Here is a 22,135-nt window from a genome sequence, read left to right as displayed (position 1 = left end):
AAGCCCACAGCCAAGACAACGCAGGAGTGGCTTTGGGGCACGTCTGTGAATGTCAGACCCCGGACTTGTACCTGGTCAAACATGTCTGGAGAGACCTGAAAATAGCTGTGCAGCGGCGCTCCCCATCCAACCTGACAGAGCTTGAGAGGATCTGCAGAGAAGAATGGGAGAAACTCCCCAAATACAGGTTTGACACGATTGTAGCGTCATACCCAAGAAGACTTGAGGTTGTAATCGCTCCCAAAGGTGCTTCAACAAAGTACTGAGTAAAGGATCTGAATAATGACATAAATGTCATTTTTCATTTTTTTTCTTCATTTTTTTTGTTTTTGCAGACATTTCTAAAAACCTGTTTTCACTTTGTCATTCTGGGGTGTTGTGTGTAGATTGATAATTTGTTTTACATTTAATCCATTCGAAAATAAATCTAAATGTGGAAAAGGTCAAGGGGCAGACTCTATAATACTCCATTGATCCTTAAATATCTAAGCACCGAATTGGGATTACGATATTTTTTTTTTACCTTTCTGTCTTCGCTTCCAGATTTGACCTCACTCTTTTTAATCTTGGGAGGCCATTTTAATTGCTCGCTTAGTCCTACTTTGGATTGTTCCTCCAACAAACATTAGGACACCTTCTAGGTCTGCTAAAGTTATCCAAACTTTTCTTGAAGAGTTTGACGTTACAGACCCATGACCAAATTCATTTTCTTCCATGTCCATCACACTGATACCCGCGTTGATTCATTCTTCATAGACTACAGACTTCTCCCCTCTGTATGCTCATACAATTCCATTGTCATATCTGATCATGCCCCTCTGACTTTAGAGCTATCAGTTGGTGGTGGGACTGAGCTTTGTGTACCTTGGCATTTTAATACGTGTTTGCTGTCTGATGAAAGTTTTGTCAACTTTCTGACTGCTCAGATTTGTTTTTATAGTTACCAACGACACCCCCAACGTTTCACCATTTGTTCTGCGGGAGACTTTTAAGGCCTACATTACAGTTCAAATGATGTCATATACTCGTTTTGAAAGAAACAATTGGAAAAAGAGGCTCTTAGACAATACTTACGCAACCTCATTGCCAAATTGAGGAACTGCTGATTAAGTTGCGACATACTCACTATGAGTATTGTGACAAGGCAAGTAAATTGCTTTCTCATCAACTTGGCCATGCTTCCTCTGCTCAACAAATTTCTCAAATTCAAAAACCTACAGGTGCAGCAATAGATCCCCAGCTAATAAATAATCTGTTTAAGGACTTCTATGCCTCTGTATACACTTCAGAACAGTCAGCTGACCCCTCGGCTCTTGAAACATTTTTTATACTCTAACTGTCCCAACCATAGGTTCCTCCAATTGAAGCTTGGAGACTGAATCAATCACCAAGAGATTTCAGATGCGGCACGTGCAATGCAAGGTGGTAAATGTCCTGGACCAGATGGTACCCAATCTAATTTTACAAGAGGTTTCTGATAAATTTGCCCCGCTCTTGATTAGTATGTTTATTGAATCCTTTGAATAAGTCTCTCTCCCTCAATCCTTGACACAGGCCGCCACTTCAATGATATTGAAAAATAATAAATACCCTCTCTCCTGTGGGTCCTATCGCCCAATCTCATTGCTCAATGTGGATGTGAAGCTCTTAGCTAAACTATTAGCTATGCTTTTGTAGTTGGTTTTACCATCTGTTATTTCCTCTGACCAGAAAGGTTTTTATAAAAAATAGACATTATTTCTCAAATATCAGAAGACTTTTTAATGTTTTGTATAAACTCCCCGAGATTCTAATCTCTCTAAATGCTGAGAAGGCTTTTGATAGAGTGGAGTGGGGATACCTTTTTTATACTCAAGAAAAATGTGGCTTTGGCAAAAAAAATTCATTGCTTGGATCAAGTTACTATACACTTCTCCACTTGCATCTGTCAGAATGAATAACCCCCACTTTCCTTTCTTCAGAGGCACTAGACTGGCGTGTCCAATGTCTCCCTTGCTTTTTGCTTTTCCCATCTAGCCCCTCGCTATTGCATGTTCAGAGGTGACATCGAATAAAGGGTCCCACTTTATGCTGTTGACTTGTTATTCTATCTGAAATCCAGATGTATCCTTACCCAGTATGCTATCTGTTCATAATGCATTTGGCCATGTATCTGGTTACAAATTCAATCTGAATAAGAGCGAGCTCATAACACACATTGCCTTTTCAGAGTAGTTCTAGACAAATGCACATACTAATTCGTACATGTCACGGACAAATTCTAAAATTTGCGTAAAAAATATTATCTCCGACTTAATCTGGAATAAAAAATTATCCATGGATCAGCAAGGTGTTCCTGCAATGGCCTAAACCGGTAGGGAGCATAATTTCCAGGTCTATTATTGGGCTGCCAATTTCCATGTAATTCAGTAGGGGATTCCCCACTCTTCCTGTGGTTCTCACACTGATGCATTTTTTCCCACCATCCCTAACAGTAAAAGGTATTATTCCCAATTGACACCCTTTTTTCTAAGAGACAGTGAGCAGTATAGCACATTATGTTCAGTGCCCAGTGACCCTGTGACAGGTTGGGACTGCACGTTGTATCAGCCTCAGCTATGTTGCAGTAGAGCCACTTATCAGCAGTACATTACATTATTGTCCATTAGTTAGAAGTATATGCTAAGTCTTGTTGGCTTTATCCTTTCTTCTCTCTGGGTGATTTTTGGAGGACTTTTTTTGACTTTTTATTCCCTTCTGGCCTGCTCCCTTTCTGGGAGTTCTTTGAACACCTATAGCTCAGCTCTGATTTGACTCTAGCAGGACAATACGTGAATCTTAAATGTCTCTGCTCAACCAAGGTACCCCTGGCATAAGCAGTGACCCAGTGTAGTCCACTGTTTCACTCCTTCATCCCTCTGGGGTTGTGGAGGCAGCTGAAGAGGGAGAATCGCTTGGCGGCTCTATCCGTATGAATATGAATGACGAGCTCAGCTTCTCAGCAGCACACTCACACAACTCACACAGTCTTGGGTCGCATGAAACAGCTCTACAGTGTCAGTGGGAGAATAAACCCTCAGCTGCATCAGCTTGCTGTCTTCACACATAGAAAGAGAAAGCGAGAGAGACAGTAGAGTTTGAAGCGGCGAGTGGCTATTATCACCAGTCTAAAAAGAGTCATGTTGAAGTCTGGGAATTGTGCTGTCAAATCTTTACCTTAATGGTCATTTGAACACCACCATTTCCGACCGCCACAGCCTTTTCTATGCCAAGATGAAACCTTAGTCGTAAAGGAGGGAAGGAAAAAAAGGGACCTAGAATTTGTCAGTGGTGGTAGAAGAGGTGTGTGTGCTTTTGTGTGTGTTTAATGTTTAGTGTGTTGTGTGTCTGTTTAAACACGTCTAGCTAGGGTTCAGTCAATGGAGCCAAAGCCCTATAAGAGGCAGCCCGTGTACCAGCAGGACTTGGTTACAGCCACCTACTTAATAATTGAGCTTTGTTGGCCTACTAATTAATTTGCTCAATAATTCAGTGTGCAGGACATGAGACTTATGGTACCGCCTAGTGTGGTCTCAATAAAATTATACATAGCCTATACTACAGTATATGATAGGCCTAGGCTATACAAAGACCATGCTTAGAGAACCACAGGGCAAAGTTATATTTCTAAGAAAATGTTCTTCCAAAGTTTTTTGCGCTGCTGGGGTGGTGTATATAAATCTAGGCTACGCTGCATTACACACTGCAAAGCATAGGCTTTCCCAGTCATGAGCCCTGGCCTGCCCTGCTCTTGCTGATGTAAACCCTTTTGTTCTCCTAACCAATGACTGACTGTGTTGTGTACAGTGGCCCTTTACAAGGCGAGTCAAAAGCTTCTTCCGGAAAAACATTTTATTTGTCCTAAAAATGCAATATCTGTGCCTACTGATGTCCTGTTCAGTTTGAGAGAGAGAGTGCGAAGATGAAAAGGAGGACTGGAGGTAAGCTTGCTAGTGCTATAATTTTGATTAATAAAAACAATGTTTCGCTGCCCATAATGAAGCTATTTATCAGAGTTGTGGACCTCCCAATAAGCCATATTCGAGTAATTTACATAACTTACATTACTATTAAGCAGCAGAGATGGACAGCGCATGGGTGCTGCATGGGTGCTGAAAGGAGGCTAATTAGAGAAGGCCTAATTCATTTAAACAGTCTTAATTTTAATTAGACTTTAGGCTACTAACAACGAGGGCTTTGTGTTGGACCGTGTTTCTTCCTATTCAAGTAATGAGGTCGGCCTACCTGTTTTACAGACTCAATTATAGTCTACTATCTGTAGATTTGGTCAGCCAATTCCTTCAGTCACCATGCACTCCTTAAATATCTCTATGATAGTTACTTAGAATTAAATCATAATTAAACTAAAAACGCCTTAGTCATTTTTAGAAACACGAGTTTGGCCAGTCTTAGGTTTGAGGATCAACCGGTGAGTTATGCACGCCTAGTTTGTTAATTTACCTGAGCAGATGCTCTTACTGTATATTCACATGCTCTAACCACAGTCACCACATCTATTTTGTAACAACAATATCATCTTTTCACCCCTACCCTTGTCCGCGGTGGTGTGCGACTCCACAAACTTCTGGCTACCATGCCATGTAATACTTACAAAATGAAGAACAGTTTCTAAAACGGCAAATGTTCTGGTCTGTCTTAGGAGTGAGCGTAAATGGTAGGCATGTTTTCTCCTATCCACTTTATGTTGTAATTATTATTTTGGGTATAGGGGAGGGTCACTTAGTTTTTCTTCAAGTGTTCAGGGAGAGTTGGGTAAAAATATATTTTACTGAAGTCTAACAGCCATGGATCACCTCCCTTAGAGAAGCAGGCCTGTGATTAATATGGTAGGAATGGCCCTGGTGTGGTTACTGTGGTCTTGAATGTAAATGTCCATCTTTCTAGCCCTTATGCTAACACGTAGACTAGCATTTGCCACAGAAGCCCTAGCATTAACTATCTTCAAATTTTGCTCTGACACTACCGCCTAGCAAACCTCTATCAATGCCCTTGCATTAAATATCTTCTCATTTAGCTCTGATGCTACCATTTAGCATCCACCAGAGGCCCATGCAGCAAAATATATTTTATTTTGGCGCTAACACATAACATCTGCCACTGAAGCCCAGGCAGCTGTAGTCAAACAGTATATCAGCGCATAGACAGAGGAGAGGGGGAGTGAGCGACCTGGGTGAGGGGAGGTTAGTCACTGCTGCACCGAAATCTTATTGACTGAGTGTGAGGTCTATAATGAGCCCAGGGTTAACCCCTTCAACCTCCGGGGCTCTGAGCTCTTAAAAGGGGCTTTAACATCCCTTTGATGCCACTGCGTGTCTTCTTCAAGCTCGTGGGTGACGGTGGGTTAAAAGAGGGCTGGCGCTAACAGTTATTTTTAAGCGGCTGACGAGATATGGGCAGGCAGAGATGGAGGACAGTGGTGTGACGGGCGCTAGCCGCGAAGGCTCATCTCTGAGGTCACAGGGTGAGGAGTCAGACACTAACACTTAGTGAGATAAAGAGAGACTAGGTCACTACTGTAACAAAAGGTGGGCTTAATGAATCTACGTTGAAGTTAACGATTGAATCATTGGGCATAACCGTTGGTGTTATTTTTAAGGCCTCATACCTGGAGGAGAAAATTAGGCTGAATATTGTTCTTTATAGAATGGACACATTGTTGCATGGTGCGTGCGTGTATATTAGTTGTGTGTGTGTGTGTGTGTGTGTGTGCCCACTATGAAAGCTCAAGAAACAGATGTTTATAGGTTCATACTAGAGCATGCTTTACTAACCGTAGGATTTTCTAGCCCACTATAATATCATTTTTTCCAAGGAGATGAAAATGCCTGACGTGCATTTTGTAGTAGCTAATCGTTTTTATTGGTAAATTTTTATGATGTAGGGTGTTAGGGTCAATTCTAACCAGCCTGAGCAAGAACTTACTTCCTGAGAGCGAGAGAGAGAGAGAGAATTTCAATCGAGTCTGATTGAACTGAAAGGAAAAGAGGGATGCAAGTGAAAAGGGGAAATACACTGACAGAGTGAGAGAGACAGAGTCATCAGCTGCATTTCCACATCCTTTGGCCTGATTGGCTGTGGGTGAGTGACCCGGTTGGAAGCTCTCTGGCCTCTGTGCCTGTTCTTTCTGCTGGCTCGGCTTTATAAGCCCCCACTGTGTTTCGCAGAAGGCCCCACAACGAGCATCCATGGACAAACACTGTTCTTATCCGCCCTACACACAGCCAGACCCAAGGACAGTGGGAAAGTGTCATACAGGTACACACATGGAAACACATATCTATTTCCCTATTCACAACTTTTCCCTTACCCCTCATGTGGCCCCGAACATCGGGACTTCATAGAAAACCATAATCTCTGTGCCTAGTGCTATGTGAGGGATTTCTTGTTTGAAAGAATGATGGGTTTCGTTGCCTTGTACGGTGCCTTGTTGCTCCTGTACTCCCTGTACACTAATGACTGTGAGGCCACTCAGGCCTCCAACATCATCATTTAATATGCAGACGACACGACAGTGGCATGATCGCCGATTGCGACGAGACAGCCTACAGGGAAGAGGTTACAGCCCTGGCACAGTCGCAGGAAAACAGCCTCTCTCCCTCAAAGTCAGCAAATCTACAGAAAAGGAGCACACCGCTATTGTCATCAATGGGGCTGCAGTCGAGAGGTCAAAATCTTCATGTTCCTCGGTGTACACTTCAGAGGATCTGACATGGTCCAATCACACCACCATCGCGCCTGAAGAAATGCGGGATGGGCCCTTGGATCCTCAAGAAGTTCTACAGTTGCACAATCGAGAACATCTTAATATCAAATTAAAATATTGACTGGCTGCATCACTGCCTGGTTTGGCAACTGCACCATCCTCAACCGGGAGGTCCTACGGAGGGTGGTGTGGATGGTGCAATACATCACCGAGGGAGAGCTCCCTGTACTCCAGGACATCTACACCAAGCGATCTCTGAGGAAGTCCCAATAGATCGCCAAGGACTTCATCCACCCGAGCCATGGACTGACTGTTCACTAGTGGTGTAACAGACCGTAGTTGATCTGTGATCCGCACGAATCACAGTTCGGTGCGCATGTGAACCGCGGATCAATTGCAGAGTTTAACCATCGGTGTGAAATACAGTTCTACTGCCGCTGTTACTTTTCAAAGTAGTAATTCCCTAAATCTCGATGAAGAGTTGCAGTGAAAAGATAAAGACAAGAATGATGCGTGCTGCGTTTTACTCTGAAGCCTGAAGGTTGATTTGATTGCTTTGAAAAAGCAGTTGTGTGTACAGTTCACGTGAACGAGGCATGTTGAATCCCAACCAATCAATCTTGGATGCTCGCGTTGCAAAAAGCAAAGAAGAAAAAAGAGCAGTGACAGACATGGCTGGTGCAAGGTTCTGAAGAACTGGAAGAGCCTCCCGCTTCATTTAAGTCTCATGTATGGGAGCATTTTGGCTTCTCTGTCAAATATGATGACGGAAGAAGGGGGGTGGACAACACCATTACGGTGTGTAGGCATTGTGCCACAAGTAAGCCATAGGATTATGGAAATACATCGAGCATGGCCACACATTTAAAGTGTCATCACCCTGTTGTGTCAGTGACTGGAGCCAACTCATCCAAGAGACAACAACCTCTCACTGAAGCATTTAAGCAGCTCTTTGGTGCAGAATCAGACCTGGCTAAAGCCATCACCAAATCTACTGGGATCTTTATCGCTGCAGACATGAGGCAATACTATGTTGTTGAAAACAGTGTGTTTAAACATATGGTGAAAGTGCTTGAGCCACGCTATGAAATCCCCTTGCGCACCCACTTCAGTATGAAAATCATGCCAGATCTTTATGAACTGGAAAATATCAAAATTGTTGACAATTTATCCAAGACATCCTCTGTTGCCCTCACCACAGACAGGTAGACCTCCAGGGCAATGGAAAGCTATGTGACTGCTCACTATACCACAGAGGAGTGGGAGATGTGAAGTCCGGTGCTACATACAAGCCCCCTCAAAGAGTCACACAGGTACAAATCTTGCGCAGGTACTGCTGCAGCGTGGAAGCTAGAGAGGCCCAATAGCAATATCCCAACCACCACAGATAATACCAAGAAGTAAATGCAGTGATAGAAACTGGACTGGGCCCACAGATGGCTTGCATTGCCCGTGATATATGTAACATCCCGAAGGGGAATCTCAGTGAACCAGATGTACCTCCTCCTTGGGAGGATCAGGAAGGTGGTTTCCTTTTTCCACCGAAGCACAACAGCTGCTCATGTGCTTAAGACCAAGCAAGAAATGCTACAGCGACCGACCCACAAGCTCATACACAATGTCACAACAAGATGGAACTCCACTTATGACATGATGGAGCGCTATCTTGAGCAGCAGGCAGCTGTATACTCTGCACTGACAGACAAGACCCTGAAAGAAATAAAGACGTCGTCACCTCGTCTGATGATGACGTGAAAGTGGCAGAGGAGGTCCTCCAGGTGCTCAAACCCCTCAAAATGGTTACAACCCTATAGAGCACTGAACCTGCTCTGTCTGTGTCCATAATCCTACCTCTGAAAACAAGGACTCTACAATCCATGGCCCCAAGTGAGGAAGACAACACCATCACTAGAGATGAAAAGGCTGCCATTAGAGAGGACCTGAAACCCAGATACCCCCATAATGTACAGGGCTACCTTCATAGATCTACTGCACTGGATCCAAGGTTCTCAACACTGAGATTGTGGCCACTGAAGAGGTAAAAAATGTTTAAAAAATAAGAGTGAATTGCTTAAATAATAAATATACTGCAGTCTACTCTTAGTTTTGCTATTAGAAAAATACTTTTTGGATTTGGAATAATAATGGCTTTTATTAAATATTATTACCACAATTATAGTTCTATGAAACATGAAAATAAATAATTAGTAAGTTTAATAGATCAAGTCTTTTTTCTGCAGGGTCAAGCCACAGAGCCGACAGGAGCATACTGAGGCATCTCCCCCACAAAATAAAGGAGCTTTTCGGGGAGACCTTTGCGAGCAAGAACACAGGCAAGACGTTTGCCAACACCATCAAAGAGGAGGTGGCATCCTACAAGGCAACAAGTGGCATTCAAGTGGATGATGATCCACTGGCACGGTGGAAAAGCAATGAGTGTAAATACCCTCACATTGCCATGATGGCAAGACGCTACCTGGCTGTGCCTGGCACTTCAGTACCTAGCGAGTGGGTGTTCTCCACATAGTGACTGCAAAGAGGTCTACTCTCTCCCCAGACAATGTAGACATCCTCATCTTGAAAAATAATTTGAAGTTACAAGCTCAGGTCTACTTTGATTTCTTTTTTCTTTTTTTTTGATGATGTGGACACTTTTTTAATTCACTATTGTTCGAAGGAAGAAGGTATCATGCCTCATATTGTACTTTAATTTAACAATTGTGTATTGAATATTTTAAGATTTTATTTAAACATTGAAATGTTCGTTGCTTTAAGTAATAAATGGAAAGCAGAGTTAAAAAAAAATGTATTTAACCAGATAGGCCAGTTTAGGAAAGTACTCATTTACAACTGCGACCTGGCCAAAGTAAAGCAAAGCAGTGCGACACAAACAACAGAGTTACACGTGATAAACAAAGGTACAGTCAATAACACAATAGAACAATCTATATACAGTGTGTGCAAATGAGGTAAGGCAATAAATAGGCCTAGTGGCGAAAAAAATTATAGTTTAGCAATTAAACACTGGAGTGATAGATGTGCAAGTAGAGATACTGGGGTGCAAAGGAGCAAAAAAATAAATAACAATATGAAGATGAGGTAGTTGGGTGGGCTATTTACAGATGGGCGGGCTATTTACAGATGGGCGGGCTATTTACAGATGGGCTGTGTACAGCTGCAGCGATCGGAAAGCTGATGCTTAAAGTTAGTGAGGGAGATATAAGTCTCCAGCTTCAGTGATTTTTGCAATTCGTTCCATATTTGTCTTCTTTTTTTTTTGCTGATCCCAAAAATGATCCGTTCGCGATCCGAACCGTACGTTTTGTGATTTATTGCACCACTATCGGCAATAAATACAGTGTAACATTTGTTTGTAAATACCTGTTCTATTACTTCTTATTTTTGAATTGACTCTGTTGATTGTTGTTATTATTATTCAATAGATTCAATAGATTAATTTACTGCATTGTTGAGGGAGCTTGCGCATAAGCATTTCGCTGCACTTTTTATACGTGCTGTAAACTGTGTATGTAGTGAATATATTTGATTTAAAGGCAGATAGAAGCTAGTTTTTCCAAGTAGATTAATTGTGGTTTTCCATGTTGTCTGTTCTACCAATCCCTGGAATTAGGTGTTCAGAATTGAGGATACACCACCTGACTCACACAGGCGAGGGAAAGGGAGTCATCAATGCAAAGTCGCCATCTTAGTCAAACAATTCTGAATTGAGATTGGCTTGCAAATAGTGTAAAGACCTTGTCAGAGAAGAGATAAAAAACAACTGACACACAAGTCTGTGAGGAAGATACTTTTTACGCAGGTTGAAGTTCATTGTCTTGAATCTTACCCTGAAGGCAGAACTGAGCGATTTCCCCTGGAGTATAACAATGCATAGATTTTTTTGGGTGCTTTTTGGTCATAATTTAAGGTTAGTGTTACAAATGCACGGAGACTTGTTGTGCAATTAAACTGAACGTCTTTACTTGAGATCAACATGTTAAAAACTCAGTCATCCAAAATAATGATTAAATTATGATCCTACATCTGTATGTTTCATTCATACAAGCGTTTCAAAGCCTGAAGAGAGAGATGCAAAACCAAGAAGCATTAACTCATTGACAGCTCAGTATTTTCTACCGGTGAGAAGCGTGTCCCTAAAGCATATCACTGACCGCTCATGCTTGTTGTAGAGACGTAGACAGATTTCATTTTCAAGCAACTGTATCCTCTCTCAGCTGGGTAATGCTCATGAGGTCACACCGTAGCAAAATGGTTTACGGTAGTTTCTCCCCATTTTATTCGGTATTCTTTTGTTTGGTGCTTGAACACTGAACATGTCCCGGCTCTGACCTGAGTGAGCTCGTAGAACCTCTGTCCAATGCCTGGCTACTTATCTTACATACAGCCTTCTCTCCTCTCCACAGGGTGATGGACGGGGATAGATTGGCTTGGGAGGTGTAAGACTTTGCGAAGTGGAAAAGGTAGAATTAGCAGGGGTTGAGGGAGCGGCTAAATCGAAGGAGCTGTGTGTGTTATTAGAGGCACCCTCGTTAGCCTTATTTTCTCGTCTAATTCAGCATGACTGGCGAAGCTGGACTCATTTCAAACGGGACGTGAGTGAAAGCGATTCTCTGTGTGTGTTTGTGTTGAGTCTGTATGTGCTCACTCATTCAATCGGTCTACTCTGTTTTATGTCCATGATCCTGTCCAAATGACTTCAGGTGTGTGTGTGTGTGTGTGTGTGTGTGTACATGTGTGTGTGTGTGTTTGTTTTTCTGAGCCAGTGGCACAGTGACAACTAGAGAGAAACAAGTTGTTGGTTGTTTTCACTCAAGCAGAAAAGAAATACAAATATGTGTCCCATTGAGTCATTCATACATTCTCTAAGGAAACTAAGAATTTGGCTGCCTGGCCTTTGCCAGGACACATTTGACCTAAATTGGAAGACAAATATTACATGACAAAAACACTGTCCTGATACTGTACATCTCTGTTGACTGCTATATTAATGAAAGCTATATTTGGCTATTATTCATGCCTATTGGAGTGAAAGTAATAGCTTTAGCATCCGAGCCGTATATTAGCCTGCCTAGCTTGGAAATGCCGCCGGGGGATACAAGAAGAGTACACACAGTATGTTAGTAAACGCTGTAATTAAATCTTAGATGATGACAGTCAATTTTATGGGAGCAAACTAAGATCTTATCTAAGTGAACAGAAAACAGAAGCTTTAGCTGAGTTTGTCCTCATTGGTGTATATCATGCTAGGCACTGTCAGTTTCGATTTAAAGTGGGTATAAATGTAAGGTTCTAATTATCCAAAGGGTACGATTGGGGCTCCGGAAATGGATGAAAGGCTGGAATGTTTTAGAAGGGTCTTGAGTATAATCACAAGATGGGTGGATATCTTTATCTTTATCAACGCTAATACTCAACTTAACCAGAAACCACTGATCCAAATGAATGAGCCCTGAGGATAATCTGTCCAAAAAGCTCATCTTTATAAAGAGCTATGTAAAGATTACTTGAGAAATTCAACATTCAATCATCACTCGTTTTATATATACTGTACTGTAGCCAAGCGTCCATTTTCTTTACCTTTTATACCACATTTCAAAACAGATATTTCCAAAGATATCTTGGTTGATCATATCATTTTAAAATTCAACTAAACTAGCTAGCAAACTCACAATGCATTTGCCCAAAATGGCAAAAATATTAAATTTATTAAAATTAAATGCACATTAATTACAGTACAGTTGTAATCTGCCAGCAATACATACATATAATTCTCAAATGAAATCCTGAGGTGCAAACACTTCAATTTCTTCTCTGGCAATTTTTTCTAGCGTAAACAACATCCTCTTTGACTGTAGCGACTGTGAATGCATTCTAACTCCGCATTCTAACTCCCTATTCATTGCCCTTAGAAACATGCCTCTCAGTTCATTAAAACCTTATTGATGAAAGTGCTACACGGGAAACTCTATTTGATAAACAATGTCTCGACAGAGAGCCTAAAGAAACTCAGCTGCTGGAAAACTTCCCAATTATGTCTCACTGTCTACTAGCATTAGTGATGAAAAGCCCCCATTTTTACACTAACTCCTCTCCTATTTGCAGATGTGGGTGCAGGTTGTAGCAGCAGCTTCAACTGATAATGAAACTGTTGCTTATCTGCTGTGGGCAACTTATCAATAATGGATCAAATTGGTAGGCAACATTAATTAGAGGAGATGAAGGGCTTTGGCTTGTTTTTCTTGTCACTTTACGATGCCACGATGGTGGTTGTTTGACACTTTTGATATGGAAAGTGAAAAGTTATTTGTTATGTAGTGTCCATATTAGGACAGCCTCAATCTCAGTAGTGAGATTCGGGGTTTGGATTAGGAAGATTGGATTTATTGACGTAGAAATAAATGTTTGGGACATTTCAGAATGGACATACTGTGGTGTTTTTTTGGGGGGTGGGGATTTAAACCCAAGTCATCTGTCTAACAAAAGATAATTGACACCAACTCCCCTCTCATTTTAATGGAATAATTACCCATTCTTCTGCTCTGATTTTCCATTCAGTAAACAGGCAAGTCATTAACTGCCAATGAGTGTTTAGTCCTTGGCTTATGCAATTTTATAAATTAGATTATAACCAGTAGCAAGCTTTTCATTTAATTGGAAAAAATATATCCATGCATGTATAATACAATAACTGTATTCCTTGCCACAGTAAACTGTCAAGTCAGCACAGCCTAGCTCAATCGATCCACGCTCAAAAACACTTAAACTATGGGTGTAATTGAAAAAACAGAGATAAAACACAAAAAAACTAAGAATTCCCTTTGAATCCTCTCATTGCAATTAAACCACGCATCTCAAAGAGTACATTTTAATTAGACCGAGTTTAGTCTTGCTTTCTCAATCCATGGCTTCTGGCTAGCATGAAGCCTAATGCGCTGGAAAATCATTATTTAGCGGGGATGAAATAATGATGTGAGTATATGGCTTTATCGTGTTTACATATGCAACCCTTCTCTTCTCGTCGTGTCCTACAGGCAGCTGTTCGTTTGAAGAGCACTACAGCAGCTGTGGCTACAGTGTGGCCCTGGGGACCAATGGCTTTGCCTGGGAGCAAGTCAACACTTGGGAGAGGCCCACTATGGACGCGGCTGTTCCCACAGGTACACAACGGGGCATCCTCCTCTCTCCTTCCTTTATTTTCCACCATCTCCTCTCCTCACCCCTTCTTTTTGGATGTGTGTGTGTGCTTTTGTCAGCTCATCTTTCTTTCTTGTCCTCTCATGGACAATTATATCTGTATTTTGGCTCTCCTCCGCTTTCACTCACTCTCTCTCTCACCATCTCTCTTTGTTTCTCTCTGACTGATCACCTATGGTAGGGATGTCAGTGTCAGCTCCCCAGCTCCGTGGGGTGCCTTCTAGTGTTACGCCACTGACATTAATCCAGTTAGCAGTTGAACACACTGCAACTATGTAACAGATGGCACCCTATTCCCTACATAGTGCACTACTTTTGACCATAGCCCTAAGAGTCTTCCTCTGGACCCTGGTGAAAAAGTAGTGAACTATTTAGGCAATAGTGTGTCATTTGGGACACAGACTGCCAGTACTGTAGTAGAGGCTGTTATATTTGTCTACTGTGCTGACTGCTGAGCAAATTTCATTGAAGATCGCACAAAGAAGGGATATGGGGCAATTTTTTGCATTTGGTGCAAATTCAGGTCGTGTGAAAATCAGAAGCGCCGAGAACAACATGATCAAAGTCTTTTTTTTCCCGGCATGGCAAAACAGGGTACCTCTGTGGAAAAAAAGGGCGGTATAAATAAATAAACAAACCCATATTCCTTCATATTTGTGTCATCAGGATAGGAGCATCTAATCAAAGGCATCACTGCATGTGTTAATGTGGAGGTAGGTACATCATGTGTCTGCCCTTCTGTGTGTGTGTCACCCACAACAGCTGAAATGCAAGAGAGACAAGCATCTTCACTGATCGTGCATGGCATTTCATACAATGTACCGTTGAACAATGCTGGACACAGTAGGCTCTACAGAAAAAGTGAGTGAGAGCAGTGAGGCTCAGAGACTCAGGAGGGGCTCAGGTGATGAGGTTATTCCCATCAGTGCAAACTGTCCTCCTTGTTACCAGGGCTCTTTCACCGCTTCATAAAGAGTGCCGTTCCGAGGGAATGGGTTGAGTTGTGTTTTTCTGTGTTTGTTTTCTTCTCCTTCCTTTAATAATGCTCATGTTTGGCGCCAGGATATTACCTGGGATAGAAGATCGTTAAGAAGAGGTTGAGCAGTCGCACAAAGTCTCTCAGACAGACCAAACTCCTTAGAATATTACTTGAAAGCCACAGATGACACGCTGAGTATGAAAGCCTTATCAGGTCTAAGCTCTTTTCAACTCGACTTTCCCACTACTACTCCACGGTTGAGGCATTTTATGGTCAGTTCTATTCTTGGAATAAAGGGGACCTGTCTACTTAAAGGTGTTCAGTCCTGGTGTCAAGACCAAGAAGCAATATTACTTTCTGTCACTGTGACTACTGAAAGTGTGTGGGCCGGTTTGCCGTATAGAGATTAAGCCTAGTCATAGACTCAAGAGCTTTCAAAGGAGGTCCTCCACAGAGAATAATTCTTAGTTCAAGACTAAGCCTAATCTTCCTAATCTGTGTCCTGGAAACAAGCCCTATGAGTGCAGATTAAAGTTTGGGACAGTTGATTACTAATGCTTGACTAGTATGTGATAGTTGTTGACTCCAGGGAACCAAGTGATGTTTTTGTACTCTGTATGCTGTTCCCATCATTGAGTCTTAATTTGACCTTTGTTGATATTTCACTCTTCAAACACTCCAAATGGCACTTTAAATTAGTGGCCGCGGTGGGATTTGTCTCTCGGGGCAATGGGCAAGGTTTCTTCTGTTTGAATGGCGGACTTTGTGTGCAATAGTGCTTCTCAAGAGAGGGGATATACTAATCACTGGCCATGGCTTTTGTTAGAGTCCATTAGGCTCTCACCGCTACACAGTAGCTACGCTTAGAATCCTTGTTATACCCCTCAAGCTACAAAAGCAGTATCTAGTGTATAAAGTACAAGTAAATAACACTGTGACGTGACATGTTTTGTTGATTCGTTGCTGTTGTCAGAGATTGATTGCGGATAGGGAGTTTCGGAATTGTTGCGTTCTCCACCCATTCTCACGACTCTCTGAAATCTGCTCCCACATCGATCTCCATTATTACCTCTTCAAGTGGAGCTCTGTCTGGAAAAAAAAAAATTCTGAACCAATCACCAGAAACATGGCTGTGGACCGTCATTTTGATGTGACGTGTTTACTCGACTGGGGGAAACTGTGTAGTTTGAAGCCTACGCCAAAGGACTCTGGGATTAGTAATGGACATTTGAATTATAGGTTGTCAACAGCCCAGTTGCATTAGTTTTCGTGTTATTGCTCTGTGTAAGTCTGATGAGGGTAAAGGGGTTAAATTACTCGTCTACTTGTTTTGTTCTTGGTGATGATTTGAGTGCTCTTGTATGACTTGCAGACTTGATTGTGTTTCTGATTTGAGCGTGGCAGGCGGGCGAGGGTTGGAAGTGGAGCGGGAGCCGCATTGATAAGAAATTGACAGGGAAAGGGGCCCCAGGCACGCTCTCTCTCTCCTCACATACATTGACCAACTCCTGTCAATGGAGGGAGAATTACTACTCACCATACTCACAGGACCTCTTAACCAGACAAGGTAACAATGCTGATTAGATAAGCAGGAAGGTTCACAACTCTTCCTTGCTTTTTTTAACAGTCACCCCCAGAATTCACCTGAGCCATGATGGAGGCAGAGTTACGGCCAAAGGTAAAATTGAATGGGTTATTCATTATCACTGAAGTCGGGAAGCTGCACCAGTACCCGGCGGATACCGCAGATCCATGGGGCCTCATCCCAGCTGGATTGAGTGTCACTCTCCCTAATGAGCACATTATTATGAAGATAAATGGATTATCACCTCTTGAGTAAACCCTGAATAAATTAGAGTCTGCGAGGTAACTGTCATTGTGAGACAGTGTGCTGGGACAAGGAGATAAGAGAAGGATGTGTACCTACAGTCGGTTTCCTAGACAGAGCCCTGGGATAATCCCCCCCCCCCCCCCCCCCAGCCTCGTTTTTCTTTGAATGTCGGGTTTAGGTCACCTACATGAGACCGCTTGCAGTCAACGAACCCCTTATAGGGTTTATATTTATTTGTCTGAGAGCAATAGCATTCTTTTTATTAGACACTCACTGTTGAGGGATAAAGCGAATGGAAATAATTTTATTTGGACACTCTGATTGATGACTTGACCTCTGCAAGCAAAAAGCCACAAACAAAAAGCCACAAATGTGGGTGCCCAGTTGCTGCTGTTTGGTTTTCTAATGAAAAAGAGGATTTATGAAGAAAATCTTAACCCAGGCCAGGTAAAATCCAAAAGCCATGTCTGTCGGTGTAAGGTTATTTTAGTGGCAACAGGGAAATGTTCTGATACACATGCACACTTTCAAGCATGCGCATTGTGCACACACACATGCACGCACACAACCACACACACTTCCAGTCTGTGTGAACTTTCCTCCTCTCCCTACCAAGACTCCGGCGATAGCCTTCGAGACGGGAAGAAGGGAATCATAACATGCATCAATTTTGTTTTCACGTTCCCAGGCACTAAGAAATCAATGTGGGCCCATCCTCAGAGCGACCGGCTGCCAATGAAAACCCTGTAGAGAAACCCTTGTCTGCAGCAGTCTGCTGCCAGGCTAAGAGCACTCCTTCACTTCCCCCCTTCACTCCATCACTGGGGACCCCGCACCTCTGAGAATCTCCTTTCCCTATCCTCTTTATCTCTCTATATTTCTCCATCTCTCTCTTGCTCTCTCTCTGCTCTCTCTCTACTCTCTCACTCCTCTTTCTGTCTCTCTCTCTCCTCTTTCTGTCTGTCTCTCTCTCCTCTTTCTGTCTGTCTCTCTCTCTCTCTCACTCACTCTACCTCCCTCTCCCCCCTCTTTCTCTCCCTTAAGTCATCACAGCCAATGCTGACATGTGATTTTCACTCAAGCGTAGTCAGTGTGTGACTCCTCAGCTGACTTACTCACTGTGCTGTACACCATGTTGTATAATGTCTGTTACAGGTGCATAGGTTTCAATATAAGATTCATAGAATGTTATGTGGGATGTGCACTAGAAGCATGTCTGTGGGTTTGGTATACAAATTGGCAGATACCCTTGTGCGCCTAAACTCAAGGAACGATATCTTAGTCTGACCTCAATATGACAGCAATACAGGGATCCCTTTCCGGAAACCTCACTCCCCAAAGAGATGAACTTATATATTGATCCAGCCTCAAAGAATATTGTGTTGTGAAGTGTGGCCTGTAATAGCAATTACAATAATTGGAATTGTATTATCATCACGCAAAGATAAGTTTCACCACAGATTAATTCAAGATGGGTGTTGATGGTGAGATTAACTCAGTGATGATATGAGTGTTTAGATCTTCATTGTCAGTTGAAGAGATAGTATTGTGGTTTGAAATACAAGATCAATTATAGTCTAATACCAGATTTGACTAGGTTGCACTTCAACCAATGGAATGGTTCCAAAAGTGCAAACTCTGCCCATCTGGCACTTCACACAGGCTCAATCAAATACTCAACATTTTTTAAAGTAAAACAAATACTATTTGAACCCAGGTCTGCCATACTATGGTTGTAGTTATGGAATCATTGTTAGATTGTATCTTGAAAAAATGTTGGCTAATGACTGGTGTGTGCTATAAGACGGTGTGGTCCATTGAATGGCAAAGTACTTCTCATAACACAGAGAAATCCTGCTCTTTCCCCATCACGACAGCCCACTATCTCAGGCCTATATTGGACTTTGCAACCCCCAGGCCCTTAGCACTACTTCAATGTGGGGTTCTAACTGACAACATGTCCACTCCTGGAGTCGCTTCGGTTCTGCTGTGGTACTTTAAGAGCTCACTGTACAACCAATGAGATGCCACCATTTGTATGCACCCCGCTCCAACTGCCCCGCAGCCATATAACAATATTCCTCTTGTGTGACATGGGGCTAGAGCACTCCGCCAATCTCAACGGTGTCTAGGAAGAATGGGCAGCGTAAGTCACTCAGCTGCCATTGTTAGACTACAAAACATTTAAAAGCCACATCATATGGAAGGAATCGGTCCCCAGAGAATATAATAGGTTTTACCGTGAGAAAGGGATTGCATTTATGCTGATAACAACTAAGTGTTGTATGGTGGGAATGAGCTCTGTTGACATTGAGGCCGCTTTGAAGGAAAAAGTGCATAAGGATGTTTATCATGGATATTCCATTGGATCCTTTGTGTTTCCCCGTTGGTTTATAGAAGTAATCTACTTGTATATTATACTGATACGTTTTTAAATGATTAAATAACATAGTATTATGGGGCCATATCTTGAGGATAGGTTGAAAGAACTGACTCCTGTGGTGAAATGTAGTCTGTGTTGACCATCTCACTGTCTTAGTCTTTCATTGCCATCTACTCATAGGTTGCAGTAAAAAAATGTAGTATTAAGAGTGTCATCATCAGTAGTAGAACCAACCCCATCAAAGTGTACGTCTGGTTTCATTTGACCTGGAAGTCAATCTGGACCAGCCATAGAGAAACAGTCAAACTGCCAAAGCCAATGACCTACTTAGCCATCACTACATTCATTAATACAAGTGTGTTCACCATAGCCTGCGCAAAACCCACTGCGTCAAGAATACTACATGCAAAACGAGTTAGCGTGAGTAGTAGCAACCCTGAGTGATACAGTGCTAGTGTGAATGCTTGATAGCTTTAATTATACATAATTACAGTTCTTGATATTACAACCCCACATTAAGTAATTAAACAGGAAAATAATGAATGTTATTAATGTAATCAGGTTCAATTTCCAGTTATAGTTATGCCGTTAGGGCTAAATCTAGTGTGATTGGCTTGTTCTGACTGGGCTATAGACAGATGGTTTGGCCTTAGCTGTCTCCGTCATCGGCCTCTATGGACAGTAGTGGCCGTGCAGCTCTGAGTAACTGACTAGCTGTCCTTGTTTTAAAGAGGTCTGCATGTCCCCCCAGGTGAACAAGCACAGTTTGTCTCTCCCTCTCTGCTCACTCACTGTCTGCACTACCACCACCAGTCGCACGCACGCACGCACGCACGCACGCAGAGACAGACATAGACACAGGTACAGAAACACGTGCACACACACAAACAGTGGTGTAGTGGAGGGTATATGCTGTATACCCACTTACTTTTCAGTGTGCATTGCGTATACTTATTAATCCCCATGATTTGTATTAAAGTAGTGTAGTGGAGGTATATGCTGTATCAATTAATAAGGCTGATGGAACAGATAAGAATGTTTTAGCTTTAAAATGTATAAAAAATATGATTTCACATTTTCACTGCAGAAATGTGCATACGGTGGTGGTCTAGCGTGAATGGAGAAAAAAAAGAGTGATTTGCTTTGCAGGAAAAAACTTGAAATTCGCACTGCACATGTGAGCGGTGTCATGGAGTGAAATTGGGAGTGAGGGGCGATCTAAAGATGCAACTATCATGGGTTGCTAATATGACTAGGATAATGCCTTCGGCTGCTAGATAATATGAGGAACTCTTTAAAAGAATTGCCTCCACGTTTCTATAGTGGGATTTTGGCTATAGGTTACTTTGAAGCAAGGTAAGACATGTCTCATAGTATGACGTCAAGGTTTCAAACAATTAAGGAACAGGACAAATATAGTGACGCGAATGATAGGCCTAACCGTCTTCTGGTAGATGGGGAGCCTTTCCCAAGAACCTTCTCAATTAAATGTTAATTAGCTATAAAGTAGCCAATGCTTACCTGGCAGAATGATATCATGATTATTTGTATCAATTCAGTGGCCATTTGTCTTGCAAACTCCAACTCATGTGCTACAGAAACATCACTAACAAACAACAGTGCTAGGTGCCTGCACACGTTAATTAAAAGTTAACTACACTCAAAAAATCAGTCTCCCATTATGTATTTATTCATTTAATTTCTAGTGTAGAAACAGTTCCTCTTTTTCTCAGAATCTGTTCAGTGGCAGTGATATAAATGCACGGTGACGTGTGGGACTTAAATCATACCTAATGAAACAAGTGTTTGTAGCGTTGGCTACCGCTCTCGGCGATAAAGAGGACGGTTCGGCACAGAGTTATGGAAGGGAGCTCCTCCTTTCACTTTGGAAGATTAACATGATGGAGAGAAGGAGGTGGAGGGGACTCTGCAAAAGTGGGAATAGTGTTGGGAAGTAGCCTGTTTCTGTGAGAGGGAAGTATTCCATGCCTCTCACTCTCACCTCTTGTGCTGTACCCATAGAGTTAGAGGACTCTAGATGGATATAGCCTGTTTTAGCATAGATATTTCCATTGAGGGCTTCCACCATTTTTAAAGTGTTCATCTGGTTGGGGATTCCTATGGGTTGGGAGTGATCAACCAATGATCAGACAATTGTCTTCTCCAAATTGGGTTGCCTATGGTTAGTAAATGGCTTTAAGCTATATCACCACTACAATGATACAATAAATGGCCCAGCACTGCAGGTGGTGGTAAATCGCCAATATTAGCTTTATGCTCATTTCAAATACAAAAGAAGGAAATGTACTACTTTACAATGGAGATACACTCAAAAATAAATCAGAAGATTAACATAGATTATGCTGGAATTTAAACTAAGTGTTTCCATCAAATATAATTAAATCATACAAATCCCAAATAAATTCAATGAATAATATTATCTTGACTAAGTGGTTCCATCATATGTAATAAAATCATGTAAATCCAACATAAATCAAATCTATAATATTGACTTGATTTTAAATCATTTGGATTACCATAATTTGCTGTTGTTGAACCAATCCATGTTAGTTGTGCCCTTTACAATTTCGTGTCAAAATTCCATCCAATGACATTGTGTTAAATCATACTCAAACTGGTTAAATAAATCCACCAATAGTCAGACAAAAGGGACCAACATTTAACGCAGTTCCTTCCCACATAACGTAACATTCAGACAGTGCATTTAACAGAGGTAGTAGCGAGGATTCAGTTGAAACAACTTCCAACACATATTCTGTCAACTGCTCTCTTTATCTTCCCAGTAGGTGCTCCTTCAAATTGGGCAGATGCAGGAAATGGTTGACAGGTTTGGCAGATATGGTGTTGATATTCGAGGTTGGAATTCATTCTGTTATCCTTTTGGTACCTCTTAATCTAGCCTACATGTTGAGTCAATGTAATACACAATTACTATTTGCAACAAAACATGTCAAACTCTTAGCT

At 41.9% G+C, this 22,135-nt stretch overlaps 1 protein-coding gene across 13 annotated transcripts in view; it reads left to right on the top strand.

Moving 5' to 3' along the window:
• Positions 1-22,135, top strand: part of ptprt (protein tyrosine phosphatase receptor type T) — a 413,011-nt gene that overhangs the window by 83,815 nt on the left and 307,061 nt on the right. For all 13 annotated transcript variants that reach the window (XM_036949848.1, XM_036949853.1, XM_021568407.2 and 10 more), the window contains exon 2: positions 13,795-13,920. In XM_036949848.1, the coding sequence (XP_036805743.1) occupies positions 13,795-13,920 (126 nt within the window). The remainder of the gene's footprint in view (positions 1-13,794; positions 13,921-22,135) is intronic.

Source organism: Oncorhynchus mykiss, chromosome 17 (assembly GCF_013265735.2).
Source record: "Oncorhynchus mykiss isolate Arlee chromosome 17, USDA_OmykA_1.1, whole genome shotgun sequence".
Lineage (NCBI taxonomy): Eukaryota > Metazoa > Chordata > Actinopteri > Salmoniformes > Salmonidae > Oncorhynchus > Oncorhynchus mykiss.
Note: the sequence above shows the minus strand (reverse complement) of the source record. Positions and strands in the feature narration are given on the sequence as shown.